This window comes from Chiroxiphia lanceolata, chromosome 9, assembly GCF_009829145.1.
Source record: "Chiroxiphia lanceolata isolate bChiLan1 chromosome 9, bChiLan1.pri, whole genome shotgun sequence".
Lineage (NCBI taxonomy): Eukaryota > Metazoa > Chordata > Aves > Passeriformes > Pipridae > Chiroxiphia > Chiroxiphia lanceolata.
This window is the reverse complement of record NC_045645.1, coordinates 19484213-19501409: the sequence shown is the minus strand read 5'-3', so window position 1 is coordinate 19501409 and position 17197 is coordinate 19484213. Positions and strand designations below refer to the sequence as shown.

Below are 17197 nucleotides of genomic sequence, written 5' to 3'. Positions count from 1 at the left end.
TTAAGTGTTTCAAGGGGCAGGCGGGGGTGTTTGGGCGAAGAATAACTCTTTTTCTCTCTTTTTTTTTTTCCTCCTCAAATTATCTCTTTTGCAACTTTTTGCTTTCGTTGTAATATGAGACGGACTGTCTGCCTTGTTTGGCACTTACCAATTCTTTCTAAAGGGGAAGGTGACAGAAGAACGCGCCCAGAGCTCGAACCAGGGAGCTCTTTCCACCCGCAAGCGGCTCCCCGAGCCCCGCTGCCCCCGGCTCTGCCCCGCCTGGCCCGGCCCCCGCCTCAGGGGCAACACAAACTCCGGCCCGCGGGCGGCCGTGGGCGGGGCGCTTCCCTGGGCAGCGCTCGCTCATTGGCTGGAGGCGCGAGAGGGCGGCCCTTGATTGGCGAGCCGGCCTGTCTGTCACGGTGAGTAGTGCTGCAGGTAGGGCAGCGAGAGCTGCGCGGTTCCCCCGTACTCGGTTCCCCCAGAGCCGCTTCGGCCGCCCGCCCGAGCTGCTGAGGCACCGCTCCGGCCGAGCGCCGCTCCCCGCCGAGCTGCACCTCGGCACCCGCCCTGTCCCCGCGAGGCCCTGTGCCACGGGCCGCCCCAGGGCGGGGAAAGGCAGCGAGCAGCGCAGCGGGGCGCGGCGGCGCTGCCCGGGCGGTGGGCGGCAGGGCAGGCGGGGCGGAGGCGGGGCCGCGCCGGACGCGGAGGCGCTGCCTGGCGGAGCAGGGGCGCTGCCGGGCTGGGGGGCGAGCGCGGGGGGGCCGGTCACTCGCAGCGTCAGCCCTGGGCCGGGCGAGACAAAGGCTCCGTAACGCGGTTGCCAGAGCGCCGCCGGTCGCTTGGTAACCGCCCGCTGCCGCTTTATCCGGGGGCGTCTCCCGGCTGGGGGCGGGGTGGAGCTGGAGTCCTTGTGGGCGCTCGCCCGCCGTGTCCCAAGGCTCGTTCTCGGCTCTGCTCCCGCTCCTATGCGGGCTGCGGCCGCCGCGCTCGCAGCACCGTGGGCCCCGGCGGGCGGCCCCTCCGGGCAGCGGGTCGGGTCCCAGCGAGCGCGCCCCGGCCCCGCCGGCGCTGCCCGAGAGCGCCATGAGCTCGGAGCCGCCCCGCGCCTCGCTGCTCCGCGCCCTGTTTAAGATGGAGCCGCCGGCGGCTGCCTCCGAAGTGCTGGGGGGAGCCTCGGAGTTCGTGAAAGGTGAGAGCGGGGCGGGAGCCGCCCCGTCCCCTGCCCGCGGGGGTCTCGGGGCTTCCCTCAGAGAGGAAACCCGCTGGCTTTTCCCGCCTCCCTGCCCCGGCTTTGCTGCGTGCTCGGCCCCTTTTCCTGGCGGCTCGGCGGGCTGCCCGCCCCTGGCTGCCGCGGGCGCACCTCGGCGTTCTGCCCCCGCTCCCCCAGCGGGGAGGGCGCGGGGCCGGCACCTGTTGCTGTGCGCGGCTGTGCCCGGGGTCAGAGCCTCCCCCGCCCGCGGGGCAGCACCCGAGGGTGCCCGGGGGGGCCCTGCAGGGCAGGGCCCGCGGGCGGAGCGGTCCGGGCGCTCCCGCCGCCGCTCACGCAGCAGAAAAAGGAGCGGTGGAGCCTCTTCCGCCCCGGGCCGCGGGGTGACAGGCGTGCCCCGGGCAGCCGGCGGGGCATCTGCCCGCACCGACACCGACGCTCTGCCCTAATCTGTTTTTCAGATCGGTTGTACTTCGCTACTTTACGAAATAAACCGAAAAGTACCGTAAATACCCACTACTTTTGTACGGATGAGGAACTGGTCTATGAAAAGTAAGTGTTGTGATCTGTTAAGTTTTGCATATTCAAAGTGATCACCTGAGGGTCTTCCCAACACACTTTGATACTGTGTAGAATATTTTTTTGCCCCATTTAGTTACTTGCACAGAACATGAGTGTAAAGTTATCCGGAATATATTTATATACTAGCTGAAACTAGTTTAACAAGATTACTGCTACAAAAAAGACCCACAAAAACAGCTGGAAGGCTTAAATTGTAGTTGAACTAGGAGAAGGGTATCTGAGCCTTGTAAGATTTGTTTAAAACATGGAGAAGATTTCTAATTACATTTTATTAAATTTTGACTTAAATAGAAAACTCTTGTTTGGCATGAATAGATGAAACAATAGTTTGTTTCCTGTGTTTTCCTGTATAGAGTTATGAAGTGATCACCTTTAATATAGAATTTTAAGAATGCAATGTTTAAATGTGCTTTTAAAGAGCATCTGCAACTTGTTTTATAAGAAGGTTTTGTGATAGCACTTCCTGAAGGCTTTTGTAGCTTTAGAACAGCAGAAAAAGTATGTTCTGTGAAGTAAAAGCTTCATGTGTTTGGAAAACACTGACTACACACAGAAGGTAAAAAGTAAAATTGATTATAGTTGTGAATACTATTAAAGGACATAAAATACACTTAAAAAATAAAGTAACCACTCTATACTGTAGATAAAAAGTGGATGCTCTGCACTTTTTTCCCAACTCAACTGTTTCATGTGTGATGGTTTATCTAGCTACTTGACAAAGGCGTTGCTGTAACAGAAGTGAAACAAAAAGTGTGCTCCTGTTTTTTGTAAAACTTTCCATCTGGGTTGAGGAGTTTGTGAGCATCAGCCATTCTTCCTTTACTTCTATAGTGACTTCAGCACTGTTCCTGTGAAGGTGTAAAACAGTCCTCCTTGGTTTTTAGCTTACTTTCTATGCCCAGCTTGCAGTTTTAGGGTGGCTTTTCTACACGTTTTTGAATCTTTCTCATCTTAAGCTGTGCATCTTCTACTGAAGTTCCCAATGATTCGGTGCCGAAAGTTGACTTTTACAATCAGCTGCTTGGGTTGGGAGTAAGTTCTGTAATGATCATTAAGGAATTTAGATTGGAAGGTACCTTGGGAGTACTCCAAGGCAAGGTTGACCTAATATTGAAAGCAGAATTCAATTGGGGAAGGTCCTAAGCAATTTGCGTTGTGTGAAAATGTTCCACTTTCTTTAATGAAAAAAGCTTGTTCCTCTTCTTGACTTCGGTGTTATTCTTGACATGAGGTGTTTTGGTTTTAATTCTTAATATGCTTCTAGGAAGGGTGAAGGAATCTTATGTGGCATTTGATCTTATGGGTAAGAAGGGGGAACGCTTCTCTACTGTTAGTTACAGAGGACTATGCTAACCAAGGACTGTTACTTGGATATTTTGTGTGAGGACACTGTCATATTTAAAAAAAAGAAAAAAGTACAGAGAAATTTGAAGGGGAGGGGGAAAGTAATTTTCTTTAACATGTAACAGAAATTCCATAGGTATACTCCTGAACCCAGTTATCTGTTAAGTACATACCAGGTGTAACCTGATATCACATATAATTACCAGATAATGGAAGGAAGCAGTTTCCTTTTTCTAGAGCACATCTAAAGATTTTGGACGTGTAATTCATGGTGTATTTTCTGAATTGGCAGTTCCTACTCTATTTTGCCTGTTTTAAAGGTATCCTATATTTGATACCATAATAGTACTCTTGGTTTTGTGCTCTCAAAATACTAAAATGTGATATGAGGTAGAAATTAAGTGACAGTTACCAGGTGGTATGAATGAATTTTCTATAATGACCTAACTCTGGCATAGCATTGCTAAACTTTCCCCTGATATTTGTATTGCTGCACCTATCACTATCAGCGTATGCAATATTTAGTAGTAAACTCATGCCTCATTTTATTCCTCCCCTCTTTCTTTTCTCCCTCATATTTAAAGGAGTTTATATGGTCTCAGGGAAGCAAAAACAGGTGTCACTAGGGTTACAATTTTATATATCTCTTTAATATCTTTATGAATTTGGACAGCTAGAGGCAAATGAGGACTAGAACGCAAGACTCGGTTCTTGGGGAAATAGTAATTTTGCTGTAGCTTCCCTTGTGCTCATCAGCAAGCTTGACATCAGTCTGTTGTGTTTCACAGACTGCACACAAAGTGGGGAGCTTCATGTCAGGGCTTGTTTGTAAGTAGTAGTGGAATATAACTTTAATACACCAGATCAGATCTGCTGCTCGTTTTATCAAAAATGCAGCCTTCTTTCTGAGAAAGTGGTTTGAAGTATTTGTTACATGATAGCAAAATAAATACTTGGAAGTGAGTTTTGAAGTGCTGTAGCTCAGAACAGTGGTTTCCAGAGTCTTTATTCAAAATGGCCTACCTGGCTTGTTGTGATCAGAATTTCATGGCCAGTTCTGCTTTTTTATCAAATGAACTGTTCAGTGTTTTGAGGAGGAGGATAGGACATGTCTACTCAGGTGTGCAGTCCTCAGCACTTGTGAGGTATGTAATTAATTATGTTAATACAACTGCTTATTGGCTTAACTTTGTTTAGATACATCGCAGTAGTGACGAAGATACTTCATTGAGCTTAGAAATAAACTGCTTTTCTTTGAGCCTTATTCTGTTAGCTTGTTACAGAATTTTATTTAGCTGACTTTATAGAGGTGTCAGTTTGCTTCACTGAAGCAGTATCTGATCTGAAAACCTCATGAATATGTAGGTTTGGAGTTGTCTGATTACAGAGGGCTTGTTATTGGATCACGCAGTACTTAAAAACTTGCTGCCTCGCTTCCTTTTTCTCCCACTCTTGAAGAGACATAAAGAAGTAATTTTGTACATTAGTAGTATACCCCAATTATTAAACAAAGCAGCCGTAGTGCTAGATCTAATGGTTTCGGAAGTTTTGGTCTGGTAAATGCTGACTTGCTATTGCAGCCTGTCACGTGGTTTATTACTAAATTGTACACAAAGTGTGGTTATGTAATCTCGAGCACTTTAGCCTTCAGTTTTCACTTGAAGTTTTCAGCTGTTCTAGTGAATTCATAACACTGTCTTATTTAAACATGCACACTTTAAAGAGATAATAAAGGTGTTCTTAAAAACGTTTAAGCCTATCTGAAATGCTACCTGACTAGGAACTCACTACAACTGTCACTAGTTAAATGTGCTGCAATTTAACCTTGAACCTATTATGCTAGGGAAATGGTATGTAAATGCCTCAGTTAAGAGAACAAGAAACTGAATGAAATGATACAATTCTGAAGTCTTTTTAATGGTTCTCTTTCTGTAAGATTTTGTCAGAGGCTTTCTGAAACTCTCTGACTTTCCCCCTGAGAAAGTCTGAGCTACTGCTTATAATGGAACGCAATCTTTCAGGGTAATGTAGTGCAGGTAACCATTACTTCAGAAAAATGGAGTTAATGAGAAATAATCCAGCTTGATGACGACTGTCATTTGGCAAATAGACAAGCCTTGCCTTGGCAAAACCTCAATTAAGTAAGAAGCTTTTTATTCTCTAAGAATAGCGTCTTTCATGTTTCACCTTTCAGTAAACAGATCTGGATTGAGAATGCTACACTTGACTGGTTAACTTGGCTTTCTTATAGTTTTATCAAAGTAACTTTTAATGTCCTTTTTTATTGTTGAGTAGCTTTCTCAAACAAAATTAAAATCTAAATAATGTGAAACAGGAATCTCTTACTGGGAACTTGTAATGGCAACCTTCATAAATCATAACGGTTTTATTCAGTCATTTGTTCTCACTTTGGATCTCTTGTATAAACAACCTTTGCAGATCTAATCTCTGACATCATTTAGGCTGTAAAAGGAGTTAATATGATAGTCTCTGTGTATCCTGTATCCTATGCTTTACACTAAAGCTTTCTTTCAAGCTATGGTATGTTACTTGCCCATTTCACAGCAATCTTCGCTTTAGCTACTTTGGTTATGCAGCAATAGAATAAGACTTTCAGATGCTTAGCTACAACAACTGCAAAGAAGCAGTTTCTCTTTCCTGTGAGAAGAGTAAGGGTTAGCTTGTCTGGTTTTGCTTTGGCTAAATGCTTCTTTCTGCTCTTCAGTAACAGTACTTGCATAAGAAACCTGAACTTCTCCATCGTTCTGTGGTTTATATCATTTGAAAGGAAACAGAAAAGTTAAACTTAAACTTGTTCCAACAATCGGAGCTGTTGCTTCACAGAGAACAGGGACTTCCTTGTTCAGTAACTTTTGAAGACTTGACCTTGACAATTGGATGACCAAGACAACCTAGTAAGCTGAAGTCCAAAATAAAAAAAAAATGGAAATTTCCCAACTTCTAACTTCTATCAATGTGAATGTAAATACAGAGGAGAAAAACTTCTGTATGTTGAATTCTTACAGGTGAGTATTAAGAGTAATGCTCCAGCTTTATTTTGTTTTCCGTCTTAAAATGAGAAATTTTAATTTCACTTCAGAAATTAAATCAGATCTAACTGAGAGTGTCAATTTTTCCTTCAGACACAAACTTCTGACATAATTTCACATTTGATACTTGTAAAGTGCTATCCCTTAACACCTGTGGTGTGCTTTTCAGTCCAGCATTTTCATAAATTTTATACCTATGCATTGGTCTTTGCATACCATATTGGTCTTTGCTTTTTTCCTACATAAAAGATAAAAGCATTTGCCAGTAGTATTGAGCAGTTTTTTTCTCTCTTCCCCCCCCCCCCTTCCCGGTAAAAGGGTACCAGGATAAACCAGAACTGTTTTCTAGGTCCCAGTTTTGTATTGGGCAGGAGTGTAGCTTGGTACAGGAAACACCATTTGAGGATCTTGGCCTCTGTTAAGATGACTTTCTTTCCAAAGAGACTAGGCTTCTAGCAGGACCTGAAGATTCGTCCAGAGGGAAGCTTTTTGTTGAAGAACCTCTTCATCATTTATTTTTGATGTCAAGGAGCATTGCATTAAAAAAGAATGTATTTGGAATAGCTGTTTAATTACCTACAACTTAAATCAATGAATTCTTGTTGAATTTTGAAGAATCTGGATCTTGAGGAGAATTTGGAAGTTCCAAGAAGAAATTGAGTTAATACCTGGTTTGTTTTTTTTTTTTAATAATACAGAGCCTCTACTTTATTCCTACCTCCAGGTGCAAGCAGTGAGGTGATTTTTCCAGGGTTATATTTGCTGTATCATCCTTTGTCTATTCAGAAGCATGCGATCTCTAAGTAGTATTAAGTATTAGGGATTTTGTCTTGGCCCAAATAAGAAAGCTCCCAGGAATTCACGTGTTACTGGAATCACTGGGCTAGAGCAGAGAAACAGTGCCACTGAGTATCACACCTATTTTCATGTGCTTGAGAAGTAGGGAGGAGAAACACACTCTAGGAAGCAGAAGTTGGAGAAAGAAGACTGAATAGGTAAGATTTCCTGAGTAGCGGTTAAGTTGTAATGAATGGGTGGACCAATCCTTTTGATGCTCATCCAAGAACTTTGTTGTGTAAGATATGTTCAGCTTATGATTTGAAGCAAGTACCAGTAATGGCCACTTGGCCACTTCTGCAGTACCTGATTCTTGTACTGCTTAATGGCTAGACTCAGAGCAGATGCAGTAGGGCCCTTGGAGTGCAGTAATCTGAATGTTCCAGCCTCGGAAAAAAGGAGGGAGAAACAAGTGGAGAATTTTTCTCTTACTGTAATTCAGTCTCATTGCTTAATTTTAATTGTAAAATTGTAAATTTTAATTGTAAAATGCTGAAAAATTAGCGAAGCTTTGCAGTTAAGAAACTGTATATATGTTATTTTACAAAGTTTTTGGTTTTTATCTTTTGGATTGAGTAATTTCAAGCTTGGGGGGCTCCTGTTTTGGCATATAAATTACTTTATATGATTACCAGTCTTCAAGAAGGCAAGCTTTGTACTTTGGGGAGCAGTTGTACTCCTTTTCTGGGATACATACTCCAGAAAATGAATGCAGTTGTGAAATGGTGGCTCTATTTTCAAGTTACTAAATCAATGACTGAGTAAGGTGGCATACAGGTAACATCAGGCCCTGATGAGAAGTGAATGGCAATAGAAAACTACTCCTCTGGTGTTTTCATCTGTAGGGAAAAAGTATCAGGCATCTGGAGTGAGGCATTAGCAATGCATTTTATCTTTGGAAGATAATTTGATATCTTCACCTGATCAATTGACTGATGTTAATATGGACCTTGGCAAATTAGAGAGATGGGCAGTCACCAACCATAGGAAGTTTAACAAGGGTAAGTGCCGAATTCTGCACCTGAGATGGGGCAACCCTGGTTGTGTGTATAGACTGGGAAACCAGAGGCTGGAGAGCAGCACTGTGGAAAGGGACCTGAGGGTCCTGGTTCATGGCGAGTTGAATATGAGTCAGCAATGCCCTGGCAGCCAGGAGGGACAACCCTGTCCTGGGGGGCATCAGGCAAAGCATGGCCAGCTGGTCGAGGGAGGGGATTGTCCCTCTCTGCTCTGCAGTGGGGTGGCCTCACCTTGAATATTGTGTGCAGTTTTGGGCAGCACAGTATAAAAAAGCTACCAGAGAGCATCCAAAGGAGAGCTGCAAAGATGGTGGAGGGTCTGGAGAGGAAGCTTTATGAGGAGTGGCTGAGGGCACTTGATCTGTTCAGCCTGGATAAATGGAGACTGAGGGGAGACCGCATTGCCACCTTCAACATCCTCATGAGGGAAAGTGGAGGGGCAGATACTGATCTCTTCGCTCTCATGACGTGTCACAGCACTTGAGGAAATGGCATGAAGCTGAGTCAGGGGAGGTTTAGGTTGGATCAGAAGGTTTTTCACCCAGAGGGTGTAAAAAAACAGTGTCCTGTTCCAGGACACTGGAACAGGCTCCCCAGGGAAGTGGTCACAGCACCAAACCTGTCTCTGTTCCAGAATTGTTTGGACAATACTGTCAGGCATGTATTGTGATTCTTGGACTCGATGATCCTGATGGGTTCCTTCCAATTTAGCATAATCTGTAATTCTGTGGAGGTTATCAATTCAATTAAATGTGTGCCAGACTATATTATTCCTTCATTGACTATAACCAGGCACCGTCCAATAGTTCAAGATAGGAAATCTGTTTATCATTTTTCTGAAACTCCAGGGTCAGGTATTCCAATGCTTAGTGAAAAGTGACTTTTGCATTCAGAAGAGGTGCTGGTTTAGGTTTGAACTGACTGATGGCACCTTCACGTGGCCTCCCATGGAACTGCAGTCGGAAACGACTTGTGTTGCTGTCTCGAGAGTTGAGGGCTGCGTTCCATTGAATTCCCTGGAAGAATTTACAGTAGCTGCTTGCATGACAGAGTAGACCAATGAGCCCTTTATGGGCTGGCCTTTCTAGGTGGATGACCGTTCCTATGATACAGTATAGCAAATGCCTCAGATCTTATGTTGTAATAAATTATAGGAAGAAGTGGTTCTAGGAGTCTATAGATACCAGAAACTTAAGCTACTGCTTCCAGGTAGCATCATGATAGTATTTTTGAAATAGACTACTTAAATATTCATCTAGTATATTCTGGGGTTTTGCTACTTAGTTGGAGAAGCCTAAGGATAGCAAGCCTCCATGGGTTGAGGGGGAAGAATAATTTCAGCTATCATCTAGGTATTTGATTAAAACAAAATATAATTAAATGTTAATTAATATCATACCTGCTGTCTATTCCTCATATGTGGTTCCCACCTCCATTGTAAGTGATTCTCTCTTAACTGGCTTAAGCTTCAGAGACATCCCGATTTCTTATTGTATTTAAATGCGTTGTTAAAATACCTAGCTGTAAAAGAGGTGGAAGTAAAATAATGAGTGGATTGTTATCAGTGACTATCATATAATAGGATTTGACTTTTTCCTACATTTATCTTCAACTTTTGCCCAATAAAATTCTTTACTCAGATGGTGACTTGGTGTGTCGTTTCTCCCCATTCCCTATACCTCCCATTTCCCATCTTCTGCTTACATTTAACTGTATGTCAAAATTCTGTTCTTAAGACAAAAATCCTCTGGGTGAGTCAGGATCAAGTGTCTCTAATTCAAGTATACAAATGGGCTTTTATAGAAAAAGTAATGAGGGTGCATAAGATTAAACCCTTCTTCTTAAACATGTCAGAAATTGTGTTTAGGTCTAAGGATGTAAATTGAAGGAAGATTTTGTAGATCAGAGTTCATTGACTTCAGTACAGAGCCTTGTATTATCTTTCAGAGAACTCTTTGATTTGGAAGTTTGTAAAGCACTTGTTTCACTTAGCCCCACTAAAAAAAAAGGATAATCCAACTTATTCCACTTTAGAGGTATTAAGTGGAGAAAGTTAAAATTATGCATGTAACATAACCTTTCTGCCTCACATGTCAACCCCAATGTTTTGTAAGTGAAGCCAGTGGCTGGTTTATACTGCCTGCATGGTGTTATGTAAATAACTTGGGAATTGCCAGTGGTTTTGTGTAGTAGTAGTGCTGGTGCCGTACTGACTAAAAGTACCTTTCCTTTACGATTGTGTTTGGATTCTCAGAAATATTTTGTTTCTGCAGCACAGACAAATGGTGACAGGACCAGAGACTTAGATACTTCTGCCCCTGGCCTCCACTGTGTGAAGAGAAACACACCATACTTAATGGGAATAGGTGATGGAGAAATAGTCAGTCAAAGATTGTGACATCTTTCACTTGATGACTGAGAAGCTTAATAGCTTCATTTTGCTTCATGGATAGACTCAAATGTATTTTATCCTTCTGCCACCAAAATAGTAACTTGTCTGTTGTGGATAAATCTGTAAATTAATTTTTGTGTACTTTTCCTATACTTCTGTTTGAATTTAATCATGTGGAAAAGTAGAAGTGGATATATGACTTCATATTGATGTACTTCTAGCAAATGAATAGTAATAAAATAAAAACTTATCCTAAAGCATGGCTTATAGAGTTCTTCAGTTGTTTAGGTGAACTGTGTATTCCATTAAATCTTTCGGCTACTTTGCTCACAGTGGTTTTTAAAAAAGTATTCTGTGTTATAGTAACTATCACATTCCATGTTGTTTCACAATACTTTAAAAAGTATTTTTCAAAAATAATCTTTAAATCCTAAGTTCTACTCTTCCATCATATATTTAAGTGAAAGAATACTCTAAAGTTAATGGAACAAGACAGGGTGGGGTTTTTTTTTATTTGGTGAAGGTGTTAGTGCAGCAGTATGGGAAGAGATGTTAGTAAGCCTTCTGTATGGCTTTTCTAGAAGCTACGGTGTTGTTAGAGCTCCAATTTTAATTTCTTTTTTGTCATAACTCATACTTGTCCCTAGAACTTTTTTATTTCACCTCTGAAAAACCATATGGAGGGTTTTATTTTAAAAATACCTATAACTGTTGACTGTATCTGGAGACTTAGCTGAGATGAAGTTCTGAAGTTAAGCCCTGCTTTACTGCCACTGGATTTTCCTCTTGAGTTGGTTACTTCTGTACAACCTGCAGATAAAGTCCTAGTAGTTGGATAGCTTGCTCTTTCATCCAGCTAGTTAGCTTCTGTAATTACATCTTAATATTTTGTTCTGAAGGGCTGAACTGAATCTTAACCAACACTTACATTGTTACTTGATATTGTAAAGTAGATGATACTGAAATAGCATTGGTGTGGCAGGCAGGCTTCTTGTCCTAGATAGTGATCAGACTAATACAGTTGTCTCTTTTTTGCACTACTCTTGGCTTTCTTATTTGAGAGAATGTGGGGAAGAGGATATTAATGAAGTTATAAGCACCAAAAAGATCATCAAGACAGATTTCTATACACAAAAGGAAAATTATTGGGGGAAGCTTAAATTTTGAGCAGTTTTGCACAATGAATGGAGAGGGAAAAAGCTCTAGAAGAGGTTGTTTAGAAATCTAGGAGAGAAACAAGAACAATGAGGAGTTGGTATTGACAACATGAAATAAATAATAGATTGGAAGAACAGTCTAGAGATGAGGATTGTGGGACAAAGGGAAAAATAATTCAACGTAAAGTGTATATGCAATATATAATCTCTGGAATAGTGAACGATGGGATATGAAGAAATATGCTTAATTTTCAGACAGGTCAAGACTGGACATAATTCAATAAATTTTATTACCCATAAGAAATTCTATGTAGCTTATTCTTAATACTGTGTAATGATATATTTTCATCTTAAGCAGTTGTAGAATCTTTATCTAGGATGTCAACATGGCTTAAATGTAGATCATGTCTTGATATTCTTTACTCTGTAGTTTTGGTCAAAACCAGACCATATCGTGGGATGAAGAAAAAAATTCTGTAGTTAATGTGTGTATATAATGGGAAAGGTAGTTACTGGAATATCTTAAACTGAAGCTACAAATGAGTTCAAATTAATTGTTACTGTTGTCCTCTTAAATGAACCAATGAAGGACTTATCTGTTGTTCCATGTATATTGGCTACTCTGTATCCTGCAAAAGTTACTAATTTGTAGCTTTAATTATCAACAACATGGACATTGAAATTTGCCTAGCTCTTTTGTATAAATGACGTTATTTTTTTTCCCCCCAGTTTCTATGGAGATTTTGGACCTTTAAATTTGGCAATGTTATACAGATACTGCTGTAAACTAAATAAGAAACTAAAGGTAAGCTTTGTTTAAAAACAATGTTGCTATTTTTTTGTGTTTTGAAATTGGAATAAAATTATCCAGTTTGAAAGTGGTGATTAGGTGCTCATTATCTAGATGGTGACTGCTAGACTTGAAGGATGTTCTTTGTTCTGAGTTCTTTTCCCTCTGAAGAATGAAAACAATTAATATACCTTCATTATTGCTTCTGAGATGAGACACTGAAGGCTGTGTTCACCTTTTTTCATAACCTTACACTTTAAAGACAATAGTAACAAAAACCACTGGCTATGCTCCATCCCAGCCAGGCAAGTACACTGAACATGTAGCTGTGGGCTTAACCTGTTCTCCAAATACCTGTGAAGAAGTGATTTGCAGCATGTATAGGAAATCTATCAATTTCAAGAAATGAAACATATTTTAATTTCAAAGTACTAATTACTGTAACTTCTGGGCAAGTAGTGAGGAGACCATCCACTAAATATAACAGATTTTAAATCTTTATAATATAAAATATTAGAACTGTTACTGACAGAAGGGAAGAATAGGACTACAGATGTGATAACTTGGGCTACTGTTCAGAGGGTCCCTTTATCAAAAATGACGTTATGTTTTGGGGCTAATGTTTGCTGCACAAATGAAACACTTAGGCAAGTTGATTCATGCTATATGCTACTTTCAGGGACATGCTGAATTGCACATGTTCTTAAGAGGAGGTTCTCCAAATTCAGGGGTTTACAGAGTTGCTAAAACTTTTCGCAAAAAAAGTGCTTCTAGTGAAAATGTACATTGCTTCTTAACTCTAAAAAATTACTTATAAAGAGAAAAAGTTAAACTCTACTATTTCTAATTTGTTAGTGTGTGTTCATATTGGGAGAACATTGGATTTGTCATTTCACTAAAGAGAACTTATAACTGTTATCATCCCATTTTCCAGTGCCAGTATCCCATTCAAACATGTGACCAAAGATGCTCACTCAGTAGGAATCTATTTTTTTTTTACCTTAATTGTGCTGTTGTTGACCTTTTGTTTGAGTTAAAAATTGGACTATGCTTGCTCTTTGAAGCAGTTACTCCAGAGAAGAACCAGTAGTAAAACTACTATTCTAACTTCCCTGGGCCCTTGGAAACTGGAGAGATCAGTTCTGTCTTTTCCAGATTCAGATTAAGACTGTGATCAGTTTGGGACCCGAATACAGTCTCATGTGTTACTGTTGAAGTGTATCTTCCTGCTTTTATGGTTGAACTAGAATGCCTTCGATCCTGAGCCTAGGTACCCAGAGTTTCACCCAGGAAATAAGTACACAACTAATAAATATCCTGGGATTTTTTTTTTGATGGTTCAGTATTGAACAGGAATGTCTCTACAGGCTTTATTCTTCTTGTAAGGCCATCATCTACATTGAATGAGGCAAGCATGTAATCAGAAGTGGCTTGTAAGCATGATGATCAAGGTTGGATATTATCATGGAAAAAATAAACAAGGGAGCTAAATTGGAACTGAACTATTGACTTTGATATTTACAGGGCTGATTTAACAAACTGTGATGTCACTTTAATGCAACATTTACATTTGTTGAAAAAGCAAACATACTGACACTGCTAGGTGAAGATTACAGCTGATGAGAAGTCTCAGCCCCTCTGTTTGTTGCTGCCAGAGGCTAATTCCAAATAGGTTAATTTAAACTACTAGTGTATAAGAGGGAAGAGTAACCTGATAATGCAACCACTTGAAAGTAATACCTGAAATCAAACAGCTAAAGCTTGGAATACTGCCAAAGTGGTATAGAAACTTACAGTTGAATAGATTCCAGTCTGGCTGATTGGCACTACCCCTGGGGTAGGCCAGTACAGCTAATGTAAGCTTTACTCTTCTAATAGTTAAAATATATGCCAGACTGTGACCTATTTTAGATCCTACCTGCAGAGGGTAAGTAGTCTTGTAAGACCAAGTCCTGGGCAGAAGCATGTACAGGTACCTGCATGTATCAGAAGCACACATCTGCAGGCCTCGCTAAATGACTACTGCTCGGCTTTGCTCATCAAGAATTACGGATTCACAGTTTCTACCCTTCTACACCTCATCTTCCCATGTCTGCCCTTCACAAGTGTCCCAAAGAGGAATTCTGAGGCTTGAAGTAGCGTGTGTAAGACAGAAGTTTGGGTCATGGGAAGTACCAACTAGACTGACGAGAGAGAGAGAGAGAGTCCTGTTGGGGCAATCTGCTGCTTGCATATCCTTGCATTAAGAGTTCCCTGTGACCAGCAGCAGGAAGTGTTTGATCACAGAAAGTAAAAGATGCTGCAGATTATCACGGCATGGTTGCTATTGCCATACTAAAACGCTTTTGGGACCCTGAGGCAATCAGTGCTTAAGCCCAGATGACTTGGTATATACTTGCTTGGGTAAACACTTCATGTGCTTTTCTTAAGAAAAGGTTCTTGAAGTGTGGCACAAAAAAAAATTACAGACGTGATGGATTTTGTATGGATATACTGTCTCAAAAGGAATTAAGACTTAGACTTGTTAATTTTGAAACTTCTGTGAATAGGAACAGGAGAAATGAGAGTATAAGATCTCATTAAAACAAGCAAGCCCACAAACTTCCCTTCCAAATCTTTCAGCTGTATCTATTTCTGGTTTGGGAGAGAAGTTAGACATTAGAGGCAGTTTTCTGTTTTCCTCTCTCCTTTCTTGTGGGACTGGTGAGGATGGAAAAGGGTACCAGTTTGAAATGTGCTAATGACAGACCAACATTTTAAAGTAAACTATGGTAACTGTGTGCTGCCTGATATTAAAAACAGTAAATAATTCTGTTTTGAAGAGCTGAAGAATTTATTTAGATATCCATTTGCCAAGAAAGTTTGAGGTAAAATCCTGGTTATGCCTTACAGGAAAACTTTTTGGACCTTGTTTGTAATGCTGCAATTGCTGTGGAGATGATTTTGACTATCCAAGTCAACAGCAAGGAAAAAATGCTTGGCTGTGCTATCTTTCTACTTATAATTTGAATTCTGTAGGGGGAAAAATGCTTGACTAAGCAACTGGGGTTCATTTATGAAAGAAAGATTTTGTTTCTTCTGTTTAAACAACTCTGACTTCATAAAAACTGCTTTAAAAAACCGTCTGTGTTTTATGTGTGTATAGCCTTACACGTTCTCAATAAATCCAGGAGCAGAGGTGATCAGGGAGTGTTGCTGATATAAATGATACGAATATCGAAGATCAAAGGCAGGGGAGGAAAAACACTGGCAGCATTATGAACTATGGGGTTAATATTTTTCGTGTGCTAACTGTATTGCTGCTGAGTCACAGAGGAGTTTGGCTTATTTGTTGTTTTAATATAAATAAACTGTTGGGCATACATGTGGAACTGTAGTAATTGCAAGCATCTCCTTAGGACAGTCTAAATTTTGAGACAGGGTTAAGTGCACGCGTTTTAATAAACCGTTTTCCATGCAATTTGCCACCCTTGTATTCACTGCTATTTACGTGTACGTATTACATGTATATACATCTCTCTGTGTATAAAAATAGAATTCGCATAGATCCAGGTTTATTAAACCCACTGCAGTAATTTCTTGCTTGAACAGTACAACTGTGTTTAACCATATCCATTATATGAAATACTGACAAATAATCTGGTGATTTTACACAGCTGACAATCTAGTAACGGTCTACCATGGCACTTTCTAAGCCTGTCATCAGTTTTTCTGCAAGTAAATCTCTCTTGAGGCCTGCAAGAAACAGGAACTTATCTATTATTTTTTTAAAAAAAAGTAATCTTAAAATGAAAATAACATGTTCTGGAACCCTCTTGTAATCTTATAAATTAGTTTTATCACCTAAACCAAAACCTGCCATGCTTTCTGTGGAACCTCTGCTTTTAATTCTTTTAGTATGTCCCTTTGGGATATATCTTGACAGATACCGTTGTTACATTTTGTCTTTTAATGATGTGTGAAACTGCTAAAATTTTCTTCCTGATAAAGAAGAATACTCTTACTGCTTCACAGAGTGTGCCTTTGTTTTAGGAAAGAAGATTACTCACAACTATGTTATCTAAAGGTCTGGCTATTCTGTAGGATAACCTGTATTGAAAACGTTCTTGTTGAAACAGTCCTGGTTCTTCAGAGTTGAGCAGTGTCTCAGGGAACTAAAGCCTTAATCCATTCAGGTAGAGCTCTGGAGCTGTAAAAAGAGTTACCTTCCAGAACTGTCTTGAAAGCTTGTTATCAATGAATCTATCCAAAGGAGGACACGTAGCTTATTAAGTATGGTCAGAAAATCAGTATTTTTGAAAGTAGATCATATAGCTTAGTATTGGTATTTAAAGTGTACTGAGTAGACAATTTGCATGTTAATGTTAACAGAGGCATCGCATTGACAGGAAACACTTATTGTAAAACTTGATTTTCTGTAACTAGTGGGCAAATAAAAACAGTTGTTTGTCTTATAGGCTTTGGAAAAGTTAAACCATGCTGCTATTTTCCACTGGCTACTATGCTATAAGCTGTTAATGTCAATTAATGTTCAATTTTGTGTTAAAGCTTTAGTCAGGATACGTTTTTTGAATATCATATAACCTTACATTTTGAAAATTATGCAATAAAACTGATACATTGTTTTCATTAAAATGTTCTGGAAACTTCTGTTTTTCACTACGTCAGGTACGAAGTGTTTCAAAACTGAAATGACTTGATATACCCATATGATTAAAAAATCCATTCCATAAAATAGAACAAGAACTATGGTCTCATTACACAGAACTTCTGGCTAGTTAGCTTTGCAGTTTAAAATAATGGGTTTGGTGAACTATAAACTGCTGCAAAGAAC

The 17197-nt window shown here is 40.5% G+C and overlaps 1 protein-coding gene across 6 annotated transcripts in view; it reads left to right on the top strand.

Moving 5' to 3' along the window:
* Positions 1–385: 385 nt before the first annotated feature.
* CDC14A (cell division cycle 14A) overlaps positions 386–17197 on the top strand; it is a 57059-nt gene continuing 40247 nt past the window's right edge. For 2 of the 6 annotated variants that reach the window (XR_004358512.1, XM_032696272.1), the window contains exons 1-3: positions 958–1174; positions 1654–1744; positions 12303–12378. Coding sequence is in view for 5 of the 6 variants with exons in the window: in XM_032696272.1 (XP_032552163.1) it covers positions 1069–1174; positions 1654–1744; positions 12303–12378 (273 nt within the window). In the remaining variant the exon portion in view is untranslated. Of the gene's footprint in view, positions 405–955; positions 1175–1653; positions 1745–12302; positions 12379–17197 lie in introns of those variants that run through there. The other 4 variants (XM_032696274.1, XM_032696273.1, XM_032696271.1 and 1 more) reach the window with 4 other exon arrangements.